General features: G+C 38.7%; 2 protein-coding genes across 3 annotated transcripts; both read left to right on the top strand.

Annotated features, from left to right (window-relative positions):
* The first annotated feature begins 153 nt into the window (after positions 1–153).
* On the top strand, positions 154–12,728 carry prkacba (protein kinase, cAMP-dependent, catalytic, beta a). 2 transcript variants are annotated; one of them, XM_051376320.1, is made up of 10 exons: positions 154–487; positions 4,121–4,182; positions 4,534–4,662; positions 6,436–6,534; positions 6,787–6,869; positions 7,107–7,233; positions 7,533–7,628; positions 8,280–8,402; positions 8,589–8,753; positions 9,262–12,728. In XM_051376320.1, the coding sequence occupies exons 1-10, from the start codon at positions 442–444 to the stop codon at positions 9,385–9,387; spliced, it is 1,056 nt and encodes a 351-aa protein (XP_051232280.1). In that variant the 5' UTR covers positions 154–441; the 3' UTR covers positions 9,388–12,728. The 2 variants fall into 2 exon arrangements, with proteins under 2 accessions (XP_051232280.1, XP_051232279.1); XM_051376319.1 differs by lacking the exon at positions 154–487 and adding an exon at positions 530–2,391.
* A 135-nt stretch (positions 12,729–12,863) lies between these two features.
* samd13 (sterile alpha motif domain containing 13) lies at positions 12,864–16,411 on the top strand. Its single transcript, XM_051376322.1, has 5 exons — positions 12,864–13,048; positions 13,403–13,523; positions 15,128–15,170; positions 15,276–15,387; positions 15,476–16,411. Exons 2-5 carry the CDS (start codon positions 13,496–13,498, stop codon positions 15,617–15,619), a joined length of 327 nt encoding a protein of 108 aa, XP_051232282.1. The 5' UTR covers positions 12,864–13,048; positions 13,403–13,495; the 3' UTR covers positions 15,620–16,411.
* The last annotated feature ends 10 nt before the right edge of the window (positions 16,412–16,421 follow it).

Below are 16,421 nucleotides of genomic sequence, written 5' to 3' on the forward strand. Positions count from 1 at the left end.
TCAGCGAGTAAAGAATTACTAAAAACGACCTCTATAAATATAACAAACAACTCTTACCTAATAAATCAAATAAATAAAATGTGATGCACAAGTGTCTGTGATTTCCGACTGGCGCCTGAACGCCTCAAGTCTTTTCAGTGGGTATTCCCATATGACGTGAACGCAGCACAAAACGACAGCAGGCAGAGGTGAAAAGTCTGGATCATGTTTTCATTCCAGCGGAGGCATACTTGAACGACAAAGGACATTGTAAATAAAGATCAACAGGGCGGTTAGCAGAGCACGTCGAGGTTCTGTCCACAAAGAGAAGACATTGATGTTGTTGTTAGCCAACCAGCTAGCACAAGCTGAAATTTGTTAGCTAGCTAACGGAGGGACCCTGTTAGCTAACCGCCACCATCATCGCTCCTAGCCAGCTGTGCATCGCCCTGTCTTCCTACGATGGGAAACACAGCAACTGCCAAGAAAGGCAATGAGCAAGAAAGCGGTGAGCACCTGAAAACCACCCGGCTAGTCTGCTAGCCACCTAATGTTAGCTGTTGTAATAGCTTGAGCTTGCGTATCGCGATGAAGCCAGTGGAGAGAAGAAGCCCTTTAGCAGTTGTTGTCCAGTGTTGGCAGATAGTACAGGGGATATGGGCTGCAGAGAACAACCATCTTTGGTAGGGCAATTTACAAAAGGTGTGTTAGCTCCCTCGTAATGATGTGTGTTTGCTTATCTCACTTGGTACCAGTGCCACAGATGATCCGGCTAGCTGATTATTGAAAGCGACATATGAGCAAATGGCAGTGAGGTCCCTCTCTGTGTCCTGCTGAAGGTTTCCTTATAGCAGTGAACGCAAAGGAACATCCTTGACTCAACGAAATCAAAGCTTTTTATGTCATTGTTTCACACTGTAACGTTTAACTGGAGTTATCAAGTTATCAAGGCACCATGTTTATTTTCCAAAGGGCTAATAATACGAGCTGCCTGGAGCCAGATTAACATCAGCAAACACTGGTTTCCACTGGAGCTGCAGTACAAGGCCTAGTCACTGCTAACAACAGGTATCTGATAACGACTCACAGACAAGCTGGCCATAAGGCTGCTTGCTCCGGTTTAACCAGGCTAATGATTGTAATAAAGAAGTGTGTCTGGGCTCCAACTGTGGCTTTGTTTTCCAAACAAGGGCTACAAAATGGCTAGCAACTGTTTTCCATCCAGCCTTTAACACTGATGTGTCAAGTCAGCATCCATCAACAAGTTTACTGTAAATCCATCAGTGTTATGTCTCAATAGCTGTTTTTTCTTACAGTGACATTAACCTGTTGTTTTGATGCTGTAACACGGGGGAAAGGTAGCTCCCCTCCTGGTCAAATTTGCACCTGTTGAATTGACATTATTTTTGCAATCCTAAGTGCTCCATCAATCACTTGAAAGCAGTAACCAGAGGGCACTCGGTTGTGTTTGGCATGAGTTTGTGAGTAATGATCGAGGTAATCCACTAAACTGTACCATGCCTAGTAGTCTGTCTGGAGAGCACTGATCTTGACCTGCTTTCTGACTGGCAGCAGTCCACACAGTCTTGCAGCCTTGTGCCTCAAGCCACCTGTAGTTCCGGCGAGGAGGGGCTAAGGGTTGGTACAATAATAATGAGATGCAAACAGCAAGCTTCAGACACACGCCGTTAACACGTTTTATTTGTAATTAAGATTTCTGTTTGTAGGGATTTAAATATCTAGACCCAAAACAAATCCACATCTAGTACACCAGCAGTTTTTTTTAAAGAAAGCATGCAGCATGATCTCCAGTAAGGGTGACTTTAAGCATAGAGGACATCTCTATAGAGAACTGCTTTGTTAAACTTTACCACCAGAGAGTGGTACAAGATAACTTCTCTCTTAGTTAGTCATTGGGTGTTACACACAGGCCTACTTCCTTATCAGGACTCTGAATGCACCACAGCTGTGCAGTGTTTCTACCATAATGTTATGAGGCTGGCCCATATGTGTGCTTCGCTTAGTTCGCGTACTTTTGTCAAAACAGTGGCACCGTTAGGCATGGGAGGCCAGTGTTTTCAAATGACACCACATAGTTTTTCTTTGTAGACATGCAGCTGCCCATTGCAACTTGAAGCAGAAGACTTGAACAGGAAGCTTAACTTGTGTGGTTAGCCAAGCATTGTAGTGCATACAGGAAGCTAGTATCACTCATTGGTGTTCGGTCTGAAGACGGTTACTTTGCCTGGGAGCCTGTACACTCACACATCAAGATAGTTGGTCTCAAAATGTCCCAGGGATCCTTAGCCAGCCGTATTTTCAACAAATGTCGGAAGAGTAGCCAAGAGCACAGAGCGCAAGAGTGTGAGGTACCACGAATCTCGGAGTTTACCATCATGTGGGATAAGTTGAGTAAGTGCTGTGTTTTTGCTTTTATGTTAAAATGTGTCGGCCATCTTCTGCAGCTCGGAGCGGAATAGGGTTGCTTGAGGTTTGTTGTTCCGTGTTTGCAGGAAAACTGATTTAGATGAAGCAAGTGGAACATTTTAGTCTAAATTGTACAGGGTTGTTTGTTTTTAATGGGTTTGATCAGCGTTTAAGTTAGATTACGTATTTTTGTCATGTACAAGGTTGTTCAGTAGGCCGTCGCTGGTTTGTCTTCAAGCAGCAGCCTGATTTCACAACCTTCACTGTTTCGAGTACCTTCCTCATCAGGTTCACGGTTGCTCTATTCGCACACATTCTTGATCCATCCACCAGAGACTTCAGTAAAAGCAGCTCAGGCGTAACGCTTTGTAGAACAGCCCATTTGTGGTGCTTCAGTCACTTACATCATCTAAATATCTCTGTCCTGTCTATTTGTGTACTGTTCTTAAAGTATGAAATGTGTTTCTATGTCTGCTTTTTACAATGCGTTTTCAGTCACTGTTGTTTGATATTCTTTGTGATGCTTGTAGTTTAGCATCATTTTGTGTAGGATAGTGAAAGCCTTCTCCAGTACTGGTAAGAAAGAAAGAGAAATATATTGAGAATATTGAACTACTAACTGCGCAGAATCAAACCACTATGAACAGAAATATGTATTTATTGTAAAGAAATAACAATATCTTTTTGCTGTTTTACTGTTTATAAATACTAAACTAACTAGTGTTTGCAGATAATGAAAGAAACAAGACCTACCAAAATACTCTTGTTGTTTAAATGCAGAATAATTAAATAAGGTTTAACTTCTGTCAGCTGGTAGGGATTCCTTATGTCGTCTTCTTCAGTGTCATTGTGTTGTGTGTTGTAATCCACTTGAATCTCAAATGTTCTTGTTTTAAGCACTTCATAAATGTTTCTTCCTCTCTTTCTCTTCGCCATCATTTCCATCCATGTGGGTGAATGTTCCTGCAAACCCTTGGTGAACTGTAGAGACTTTTGGTATGCTCATATTTTCCATGAGCCATCCTAAGTCACAGATAGAAAGTTTATTCTGCAGTTTAGGCCTACCAGTCTTGTATCATCGTGCATCTAAATATTACTAAGATTGATGTTAATTAGGATAGTCTGTTAACATACAGTTTCCACATATATATAACAGTCCTTCAATGCCAGGTATGCATTTAAATCAGCAACGGCATACCAAGTACACCACCAACTAGACATAGTAGATTCTTGCCATGACTCTGTGACTTTGGATATCTCATGTCTGCTGTGACTTTCTAATGCCTGCACTGTAGTCTCAGATATGTTCTGCATTTTGTCTTTTGTCTCTGCCCATTATTACCGCCTTCCCCCTTTACTCCCACCTACTCCTGAAAGAGATGCAGAATAGCTTGTCTTTGAATTGGCCAATTCTGTGAAAGTCCACAAGAGCTCTTTGCATCACTTTATTAATTAGAATTTCCTGCCTAGACGTGTGGTTTTGAGTTTGTTTGTTTTTTCAGGAGGTATTTTTTGCCGTGTTTGTCAAGTATATAGTCCTGCATCCCCAGTACTTGACATTTGCCTGACCTTAATGCATTTCCCTGAACCTGTGACCTGCCTTTGTTTATTTTCCTGAACACGTTAAACTGCCCCAGTTTACCATTTCCTTCTACAATCTTGTTGGAGTACCAAAATGCTAAATGTGAAATCACACTTCTGTCTCTTTTTATAGTGAAAGAGTTCTTAGCTAAAGCCAAAGAAGATTTTTTAAGAAAATGGGAGTGTCCACCGCAGGTAAGTTGTTCGCTATTCAAACTTGAATGTCCCTTAACACTCTGGAATCAACTGTGTTTTCAGGAAGCAAAACGATTAGACATTTTGTGTGATAGCGCCTAGCCACTTCCTGGCTCTGATCTTGTTGACTTGAATGCTAGCTGATTGCGTAATTGTCCTGTGTCAGTAAGAGGCATTTATTGTAAAAACATTTCCATCCAGCTTATGTGTTTTTACTCTGAGCCACATGAAGACAAAACATCCTACCAGTGGCATCTGTAAGAGCTGCAATACACCAACTTTACAAGCAGAAATGAATCATTTCAATCATCGGTTCGCTGTCTCACTTCCACTGATTATGTGTATCCTCAGAGCACAACGGGCCTGGATGACTTCGATAGGTTCAAGACTCTGGGCACGGGCTCATTCGGGCGAGTTATGCTTGTCAAACATAAAGAAACAAACCAGTTCTACGCCATGAAGATCTTGGACAAACAAAAAGTAAGTGTGTGGTTTTAAAGAACTGTTTACCCATCTCAGAAGAACTAGTGTCATAGATCAGGGTTGTCTGTGAAAGGCTAACTCCTGCATGCTTGACAAATGCTCTAACTACATAAATGCAGTGCATCTCATGAAAGGAAATGGAAAGTTTCCTGTCATGGTCTGCAGCATGTTATCGTTGAAAACCTCAGAAGCGCTTCTCATAAGAGTTTCGATCTGTAAATACTGATGTGAGAGTCGTAGGAGGAGGTTAGCGTGTCCTCGGAGCATTGCTCATGTAGCAGTACACTGTTCCCTTGAATTTCACACTGTTAGTTTAAGAGGTAAACCTGTCTGACTTTCCCTTTCGGCTGTACTGCTGACATTCCTTTTTACAGTCTGTGACTGCTCACTTGGCCTCTTTTTTTGTTCCTCACATAGGTTTTAAAGGATTATTCTGCATTTTTTTTTTTTTTAATCCCACATGCTACTAATCATGTACATTTCACATTGCTGCTGAACATTTCCCAAAGCGTACCCTGCATTTACAAGTTTGTAAATGTGTTTTTAATGCCTGACGTTAGCCATTGTTGTCCATTTAGATATTCATTCAGCTTTCTATGCAAATGAACTTGCAAATACTTTTGTGTGAGATACAGTAGGTAATTCATCACAGTAACTGTCATGGTTAAGTGTTATCATTGTGTGGTAATGCGGTTGAAACTGGATTGAATTAGTGTCTGACAGTCTGCTGTGTTAACATGCTTGTTTGAATCTGACATGTAAGACTTCAGTGTCAGCCTGTGAACACCAGCCTCTTTAAACCAAGGACCTGGCAAGTTAGGACTTTCCTTTCGGAGGCCCAGTTAACATCTGACATTAACATGCGTCTTGGGTGATCAAGTCTCTAGTGGCGACTGTGGGTATATCAGTTTACATCTGGCATTAGAATGCATCTCCACATATGTAATGAGTGACCACTTTCCCGCTGTGCATGCAAATAAAAACGTACGTAATTTCCGTTTGCAAAGACCAAATGCAGAGGCAGCAGTATGTGTCTGCTTGTTGTTAGTCTAGACGGTATGATTGTGGATGCAATGTTGTTGAACACCTGACACCTGAGTTTTAAGTCTTTAAGTTGATTTTCACATCTTACTGAAATGAATGGAAGCCTGTAGGTGACTAGAGAGTAGAGGAGCCACATTTGGGGCACCCTGGTAGCTCTCCTGGTAGAGCTGGTACCCCATATACCAAGGCTGGGCCCTTGCTGCAGCGGCAATGGGTTCAACTCCGACCTGTTTGCTTCATGTCATCCCTTTTCAGTGTTTCCTCTATGTTGATTTTGGAGCGGCGGCCTGCCGCTGTTAAATTTCTGCCGCCACGGTATCAGAAATGGACATAATGCACCCCCGTTGGCTGCCGCTCACATTGCAATTTAACAACAAGTAGAACTATTCAGAGGTGATTGGGGCTGTCCAGTTTAACTCCACATACTGTTGTGTTGATGTAGCTTATTGTCAAAACGTTCAAAGGGCCCTCACTGCTAAAAACATCCTAGAGGAAACACTGCTTTTCTTTTTTATAAAGTAGAGACACAATTCCAAAATGTAAAAAACGAATGCTATGCTTTCAAAATGTATGTAATAAAAACCCTCTGTATGCATTAACTTTTCAATTACGCATACACTCTGAAATCATGAGAAACCTTCTGGGTACTCATGGCTTATATAACACACACATACTCAATTATCAAAAAGTACTATATTTACTCATATTGTGCCTTGTTTTTTTCAGGTGGTCAAGTTGAAGCAGATAGAACACACACTAAACGAAAAGAGAATACTACAGGCCGTCTCCTTCCCCTTCCTCGTCAGATTGGAGTATTCGTTCAAGGTACACGCTGGCACCCACCTATTACAGCCAACTACATGGTTACCACATTACCAGCGTTCTTACATGCGCTAACGCAGACCTTTTGTGTTCACCTGTCCCAGTGCTACAGTTGGTACAGTATATTTCAAACGCCTCAACAGAATAGACACCCAATTAATTCATCGTTTAATCTGATTGGGTTGCTTTATTTCCCAACCTGAGGAGCATGTATCAATTAACATGTGTTCAAAGATTTCTTGCTTTGATTAACAGGACAACTCAAACCTCTACATGGTGATGGAGTACGTTCCCGGTGGAGAGATGTTCTCACACCTCAGACGTACTGGAAGGTTCAGGTATAGCGTACATAGAATTTACATTTTGTTTTAAGAATATTGTTTTTGTGCTGTGCCACTAATAGCTGGACACCACAGTTTTCACTTTGGCTCTCTGTGGTCTGGATGAAATAGCTTGAGACAGGCATCATTTTAAGGTGGCTATACAATGAATAATTGAGTTTGCTACTTCACTCAGTAGAGACTTGTGTTCATATATTGCGCCAAAGTCTGACTGTCAACCCTCCCCTCTTTCAGTGAAAACCATGCAAGATTTTATGCAGCTCAGATAATACTCACCTTCGAGTACCTTCACTCCCTGGACCTTGTCTACAGAGACCTTAAGCCTGAAAACCTGCTCATAGATCAACATGGGTATATCCAGGTACATGATCTATATAAAGTTTATAACAGAAAAATTAATGGAAAATGATCTGTCATCCATAAGTTCTGTATGCAAACTGTTAGCTTCCCTGTTAGTAACAGCCAAGATGTGTGGACCTTCTGTTTATGAATATGAAAACAAAAAAAAAAAAATTAACACATTTAGTCGGGTTGAAGTTATATAATAATAAAACCTGGCATAGGCTTCTGTTAATAGCCATCGTTCTGAACTGTAGTACATGTTAACTTTACCTTTACATAGAACATCTTCTTATCATGCTCCTATTGTTCTTTCTTCAGGTCACAGACTTTGGCTTTGCCAAAAGAGTAAAAGGCAGGACCTGGACATTGTGTGGAACTCCTGAGTACCTGGCTCCAGAGATCATCCTCAGCAAGGTGAACCCTTTATACTTAACACAGCACACACATGCTCTTACAGTGTAGTGAGAAAGTATTAAAACAGTTACCAGTTGTTCATTACTTTGGCTCTGTACTCGATTTCAAAAAATGAGGTGTAAGTTCTGGTTTTAAGGGTCTTCGCATTAATATCTGGAGAAAAGTGTTAGGAATCATAGCCCTATTGATGCATAGCATACATGCACCACAATGATCCTAAATTTATAGAGAAGGCAAACAATGAGTTGACTATACAAACAATACATTTGTTTGTTCACTTGATGAAAGGACTGTACTTAAGTTAGAAAGGCTTTGAAACAAGGAAAAATTGAAGGCTGCACTATAGGCCTGGAAGATCATCACCAGAGAAGATACAGTATATGTGTGTGCTAATGTATTTGGGTCGTTTACATCAGCCAGTCATTGAATGCAAAGGATATGCGACCAAATATTAATATTATTAATGTTGTCCAGTTACTTTCTGTCTTTAGAATTGGGGGACTGTTTATCAAAAGGAATACATTTAAAGCTAGAAAATGAAAACTCTCTGTACGTCTGTATGTGTTCTGTATGTCTCAAAGCTTGAGATATCATTACCAGTCAAACCAAGACACCAACCTACATATTTTTTTCTGTTTCCGACTCGTCCAGGGCTACAACAAAGCTGTGGACTGGTGGGCACTTGGAGTCCTTATCTATGAAATGGCTGCCGGTTACCCTCCCTTTTTCGCTGATCAGCCTATCCAGATCTACGAAAAGATTGTGTCTGGAAAGGTACGCAAATTTCTCTCTTCGCTTGCCTTTCAAAACCAACCATCCACTTGGCATTGCTTCTCCAGTGTTTTGTATTGCTCTTTACATGCTGCAACCAAGCATACTAAGTAGAATGAGTGGAAAACATGTCTTTGTGTAGATGGTGCTTGACAATCCATTGTTTCTTTCTTTTTTTCGCTCCTGTAGGTACGATTCCCCTCTCACTTTAGCTCCGACTTGAAGGACCTGCTGAGAAACCTGCTCCAGGTAGACCTGACAAAGAGATATGGCAACCTGAAGAATGGTGTGAATGACATAAAAAATCACAAGTGGTTCTCCACAACAGACTGGATTGCCATATACGAGAGAAAGGTAGGTATTTATTGTGTCATAATGTGTTTCTGAAACCAGAGGCCAGTTATTACCTGTTACCGTTCATCATTTTGTTCTTGTTCTTAAAAAAGGCAGACGATAAGTGCATCAAGAACTTTATCGGTGCTCTAGTGATCTAGTGAAGTCTGTCAGTAGTTTTGTCCGTGAATTACTTCTAAAAAAAAGGATTACCCAAAATAATCAAGACATGGCGTGATTTCTGTTTACCAATAAAATAAATATTATGTGCCCCTCTTTCCTAAATTTGTTTAAGACCACCTATTAAGATATTTGTTAAGGATATCAACCAGTGCAAATCTACAGCCAATTGATCAGATATCTGCCATATTGGAAGAACATTGACTCTTAACAAATACAAAATACAAGAAGCACAATTTGTACTATGTTAACAAAACATAATTTATATACATAAACGTCAGCTCTTGCTTGGCGCATTTAAATTATTAATCATAATGATGATTTTTTTTTTTTTTTTCTCTGTTCTTAGGTTGAAGCCCCCTTCTTGCCAAAGTGCAGAGGACCAGGCGACACGAGCAACTTTGACGACTATGAAGAGGAGGACATCCACGTCTCACAAACAGAAAAGTGTGCAAAAGAGTTTGCTGACTTCTAGTGAGGGGGCAAGAGTCCCATCAGGGCTCACGTGTTTTAGGATATTTGCACTCTCCTGAGGGTTAAGGTGGAACTGAGGCCGTCACGTGTTCAAAACAAATGCCTCGTTCCTTCATTCCACACAGCTGAATGAGATCCTTCTTGCCATGATCCTGCGTGCATTTAGCACTAACCTATACACAGGCACATTATGCAGACACCCCTCGTGCTGCAACACAAAAATACTAGACCACGTTCTCATCTTTGTCATTTTTCTTCTTTTTTTTTATGTTTGCCACCTTTGAAATAGCCCTCTTCCCTCCTTATTTCAATTCAAATAATTATTTGAAAAGCAACATGAAAATTAATATTATTCCCATTTTCCAGTGGCACAAAGAGTGATTGATTGTATTAGCTGGTATTGCACATATTGTGATTTAAGCTTTGGGAAAATAGAAGGGATTTTTATTTTTTTTTTTCCTAATTTCTACCATTGAGTTCTGCCAGTTATGTCGTCTGTTACACGCCTTGGTGTGTTAGTTTTTGCGTTCAGGTTATTATGCATTAATCATGAACACTTTAATCATTATTCATCATTCTGGTGTCCTTAAGACCTGGAACCGTGTATTTGTGCATATAGAAATATACATATATGAGACATAAGATTTTCATACGCTTTGTGTTGTAAAAGCATGACCAAAATTCAAACAAAGAAACTGGTGTTTAGTGAAGGAAAAGCGACACTGATGACTTCTTGAAGTTTTAGCACTCGGTTTTCGGTTCTTGAGGAGATGGATCTACAGTGACGAGTGTTATTATGAAGCGGTAACCTGTCAGTGCTGTATTAACTGATCAATTGTAGCATTGTTTTATCCATATCCGGTCATAGGACATTTCCTTTTTACCTCAGACTAGGTTTGGTATTTAAATGAATGGAATGAGATGATATATATTTTTCAGGTACAATTCTGTTTCACAAGATAAGAAAAACCGAAGTTTGAGTAACGTCACTCCAAACAGCGAGACATCTGTCTTTGGTACGTCCAAAAATTTATGATTTGCATCGACATGCTGAAAGGTCAGTTTGTTAGGTTTTCGTGAGTAGGTTGTTGTGGGTTCAAAGCAGTGTTGGTCACATGGGCAGATTTTGTCCATTTGGGGGGGGGTTGCTTTTTGATTTTGTTCTGAAAGGCTAGTCGTGCTTCAGCACTTGAAAGACATTGTGTACCCGCCATATTTGTTTTATTTTACTTTTTACTTTTGCATGTGTGTTTCGTTTTTACAGCAGCGTCACAACAAGCTAATAGTTCCCTGAAAGTGTTCCCATCTTTTTGTTGTCGTTTTTTTTGTTTTGTTACCTCCTAAATTGTTTCATAACCTGGAACATTGATGCATTAGATAGGCAATTTTTATCTGAGTGACATATTCCTCTGCATAATCCCGTGAAAGAAAAATTTAATAATTAACCATGAAATGATAACAGAAAACTGAAACAGCATAACCTTAAAGTATTCATTCATCTTGGTCACTACTTGGTTCAAACATATACTTACCTCAACTATAGCGTGTAGTCTATTTGCATCATTTTTTAACCAATTTGTACACTGTGACGGAGCAATATTTGCTCGTTCTTCCTCGCAAAATTGCTCAGGCTGAGTCAGGTCAGTTAGAGAACGTTAACGAACAAAAATGTTGCGGTCTTGTTAGAGACTTTCAAAGGGAATAAGGTCGAGAGTCTGACTTTGAAGAACATTTTTCTTTTTCATTGTAAGCCACTCCTGTTAAGTTATTGTCTACCCATATTTAATAAATTGTTTCTCCCCTCAAGAGAAATATAGGTTTAATGAGGGATTTTTTTTCTATGTTGGGGCACCGTTCATTTCCCATGAATTCTGACACATTGCCTGTCCTTGCTGCTGAAATGTACTAGTCCCTGCCTCTGTGTATTTAACAGGTGATCCTAGAATCTCTATGTCAAAGGTACAATACCTACAAGGCCAAGGTGTCCACTTGTTGAACTTCCAGATGTCAGAAAAGCCCCTGATTGCTCCTGCTCCTGTGATCCTTTGATTCCCTAGAGGGGGAAGTTTGTCTCTGACGTCCACAGGGAGGTCAGAGTTTGAGGGCATTTCTGCAGGTCGGACACTCAGGGTCGTGGGGAAATCAAAGTTTTCACCTCTCGTTCGATACAATAATGCATTCGTTGACAGTCTTTCAATTTAACATCTCTTAATTCTTCTGAGGTTTTGATCATTATTTGACATGGTGCTCAAGTGTTTGTAGATGTGAGAAAAATGCAATTTAATCAAGTTCAACAATCTTAGACAACCAAAAGTGAAAAAGCTTTGGGGACTGAATGCTTTTTTTTTTTTTTTAAAGGTACTGATGTACTGTATATGGATATTGGTTATGCCTGAATTTAAACTTTTCTTTTATATATTGAGCACATGATGTGATATTTTATTTAGCCCTAATTTTATTTCAAAAGGCACAACTGTTTCTTATGGAATTTTTTATTTATATTAGAGATGTCTAATAAAGTTACATTTCAAATGTTTAAACCTGCATAAAAGTAGTTCTCAGTATATATAAAGATACTGTTTTATTAACGGAAGTGTTATAAACAGTAAATATATTGGATTATTTATTTGTACAACCTTTATTTTCGTTTGCCCTCGTTGAAAATAAAACATTTATAGAAATGAATCTATTTACCACAGTCAGTACACATTGATGTCTCTCATGCCTATTTAAAATTTTAGCCTTTTAATCAGTTAATAACTTTCTTCTTCTTTTTTTAAATGTTTTATTTCTTAAATTCACTTTATTAAAAGAGATCCAGTTTATTATTATTTTCCCAGTTTGAAGGGTTGAACAGAATGTAATTGCAGAATCATCAATTGGGAATAACATTTTTATTTTTATTTTTTTGACAAACTTTGAATACTACACCTGGGAATTCAGCATGTTTCAATCCAAACTGCCTGTGTGTAAATCTTCCCAGAAAGTGTGTAGGAACTCCACAGCTCTTCTTATGTGTCATTTATCCCTCCCCCATGTGTGTAATAATGTTTGTCATATTTGATGTAAATGATGGCACTTCTCCCTGAGCCACCTCACACTCCTGACTGAAGGAAATCAGTTTAAGTTCTTCGTAGCTAGTCACACATACCAGTATGGGATCAATAATCTGAAATGTGTCTGTATTTAGTTTGTGGGATATTTTGCACATCATCTAGAAGGCTGACACATTTTTTCCCACCCATATTTACTTGTGTTTGCAAGGGGAATATACTTTGCTGTAGCAGATTTTATGTAACAAAGGAAATGTCACTATAATAAATTCTTTTTTATTGAAAAGTATATTTGTTGGTGTTCAATGGGATGAGAAATGCTGCTGTATGTGTGGTAATTACAGCGATGTCAGCAGGTTTGTCAACTACCAACGCTGGCGTTAAAGACTACACTTCCCATGATTCTCTGCTGTCATGTGGGCGAAGGAAGCTAAACCGATGAAGAGAGGCTAGTTGGCTTGACTTGATTAAATCTGAATTTTATCCAATTAATATCGCTGTTTATTTACTTGTAAAATAACTCAGTGGTTAAACGTTTTTTTTGTTATCTTAAACACGTGTGTAGCTTGGACGGACTGTTGTTGTCAAGCAGGAATCATCTAAAATAAGGTAACTGTTCAATTTTGTATTAGCACACGCAGCTAACTGTCCCTGTTAGCTTAATACGAAATACGAGAGGAGGCAACGATTAAATATTAGCTATCGTCATGTAGCGTAACGTTGTTTCCGCGTTGTCCTGTATTTAATTACTCTTTTTAATTTTGTCCGCCGCAATTAAGGTATTTTCCTGTTGGGTGTAACGTTATTGTGTTATTTTTTTTTTAATTCAGCTAACAACGTGAGTTTTCGGTCAGTTATTGACACAGCTCTGGCGTTAGCTTTGCTCTTTTAGCCATGTTTTGGTTGTAAGTCATCCTCATTTGTTGTGTTGTGTTGTGTTGTTGTTTACTGCTGTTATTGCAGCGGAGACATCCAGTGAATGCCAAGACCGCGAAAGAGAAACAATGATGGTGTTTGAGCTGCCAACCCACTGAGATCTCCGAGAGAAGACATCTGATGAAAACTTACTGTAACATTACAGATTGTAAGAGACTCATTCAGCCCGTTGTGGTTACATTTGTGCTCCAATTGCATGTGCAAAAACAAAAAAAAAGTTTCTGCTTGAAAGTAACCACAGCTCGTATCTTCAAGAAGGGGACAAGAACAAGTGGAGTTGCCTGACAGGTTTTTCTTTATGCTGCTGAAACTCACAAAACATCTCAAGATCTAAATGAATGTACAGAGGAAAAAAATGCACACAACACCAAATATGTCAGGATAAATGTGTATATATTATGCACAAACCATCAAAAACCTAAATTAAATATATTAAAGTCTTAAATCAGAAACCTTATCCAATGTAGGTTTTCACATACAAGGAATTTGTCTTAGTGTTGTTGTGACACAATATAACTGTCAAAATATTCAAAGTAAGAGAAAAATCAAGTACTGCAAGCAATCATAAATATAAAATTGATATTAAAAATATATGTTCTTAAGTGAAAGTAGCTGACACAATGAAGAGGAAGGAATAGTATAAAGGATATGCATTGAATTTGAATATTTAATTCTTCAACATATACAGTGTATTTCATGTTTGTGTAAAATCTATGGGAAAATGTTTTACTTGTTGATGAAGTTATTTTAGGTACAATTTGTGGGAAATATCTAGTACTAGGAAATAATTAGATAGAATATTTGTTTTAAGTTAATACATGTTATATTGACTGTTTTGTAGCGCTTCTTGATTTAGCTATAAAAAATGTTTTGCACTTAATTGTGTAGTTTGAAACATAGTGTAAAAATGCCCAAAGTGAGAGCTCCAAATGACGTGTTTTCTCTGACAAACCCAAAGATATTACATTTACCATCATAAAAGAGAAAAGCAGCAAATCATTAATTTCATGAAGCTGAAACCAGACAATGTTTGGCATCTTTGCTAAATAATTGATTTGATTGATCAATCATCTGTTACTCTCTCTTAACTCTTTTTATAAGATACCAAATATATATATATATATATATATATATATATATATTTTTTTAAAGTATATTTTTTGGGCTTTTATTGCCTTTATTATAGTGCCACCTGAAGATAGACAGGAAAGGTGGTCAGAGAGTGGGGATGACACACAGCAAAGCGTAATGACAGCGACATGTGTATAAAATGATGCACACATCGTCAAACTTAAATTATTTTTTTATATTTTAATTCAAAAACTGTCATAGTTTCATCTTTAACAAGCAGACACAGAATATACAGAGTGAGGAGAGTTGGAAATAGTAGTTTGACAGTTAAAGTTCACTCACTCGCTTTTTCTTTTTCATTGTCTTCAGAATCAGGTTTAAGTAGGTTTTCACATACAAGGAATTTACCTCAGTAAATTGGTGCAACAGTTAAACAGAACACGTAGAAACATCTTCATCACACATAGAATTTGCTGAGTTGTCAAATTTTTGAAAGTTGCAGAAAAAGCTAGTAAGCAGACTTACTAGTTAGAAGGATTTTCTAAAAACATAAAATAAAAGAAAGAAAATAGAAGAAGTACAGTGAATGTTGGGTTTTAGGCTACAAGGTGAATATTAAAATCAAAATAATTGATGATTATTGTATTTAATTACTGATTCTTTTATATTGTTTTTTTTCAGCCGGCATGGAAGACAAAGCAAATGGCTCTGTTGACACCAAAAGGTATTATTTCCAAATAGTTTAAGACATCGTTTATTGAAAGATTTGAAAGCCTGTGTTAAACCGTTAATACATGCACATTAAGATGAATTCACTGTGACCCCACAGCCCAGTGGAAAACGGTCAGCTGCCGGACCCCGCCAACTGGGGTGTCGCAGACGTCGTCAATTACTTCAAAGCAACGGGGTTCGAGGAGCAAGCCACGGCTTTCCAGGATCAGGTTGGAGTTCTATCCCTGCTCAAAATTCCTGTCACACGGTGAAAACAAACTAGGATGTCGGTCAAATATTTCTCTCTCCACCTGACAGGAAATCGATGGCAAGTCCCTGCTCCTGATGACTCGTAACGACGTGCTGACCGGGCTGTCGATAAAGCTCGGCCCTGCGCTGAAAATCTATGAGTATCATGTGAAGCCGCTGCAGACTCAACACCTGAAGACTAATGCCTCGTAGCACCGCAGACCATCAGTACACCCACCTCAATGACAATCATCGTGTCAGGAGACCCGAGGTTAGCTTCACAAAGACTCCTCCGGCCAAAGTGGCACCTTAACAGGATTTGAATGCTGTATGTTTTTATAAGCGTGGACCCCAAAAATGGGTTGCACATGGAGTCCACTCAGCTGTTTACCTTTTCAGCCATTCTTATTTCTGCTGCTTGAGATATGTATTTTTATTTTTTATTTTGTTGTGTGTGTGTTTTATTTAAAAGATAGAAATCTGGGGAGAATATGATTTGTGTGTGTGTGTGTGTGTGTGTGCGTGTGTTTGTGCGTGTGTGTTAAGTGAAATAACATACGTTGGTTTAAAAAAGAATAAAAAAAAGTATTTGTATATAAGATTATATATAGTTGAAAGTTGTATATGTTCTGTTGTACCTGAACACTTTGATACACGCAGAAAATTATTCTGCTGCATCCCATTTTTCCCTAAAGTCAGTTTCTATCTAACTCGGAATTCCCCGAGTCGTCCTTAGCATGTAAAAATGAAGCATTTTGTTTTCCCAGACACAAGGAGCTGACCGTTCCTGCACACCTGTGTTATCTAGGCTCAAAGCTCTTGATATAAAAACTATTTATGTGTATATTCTTCTTATGTTTCTACCTGTGGTGCTTTCAGATTTGTCGCAAAGACAACTGTATTGAAGTGTGTATGACCAATGTATATGTGCAGCATTACACTGGAGTTTGAATATCTGAATCAAAGATTTGCAATAAATGGTGCTCTTTTCTCACCAAAGAACAATATTAGTTTC

This window comes from Dicentrarchus labrax, unplaced genomic scaffold (assembly GCF_905237075.1).
Source record: "Dicentrarchus labrax unplaced genomic scaffold, dlabrax2021, whole genome shotgun sequence".
NCBI lineage: Eukaryota > Metazoa > Chordata > Actinopteri > Moronidae > Dicentrarchus > Dicentrarchus labrax.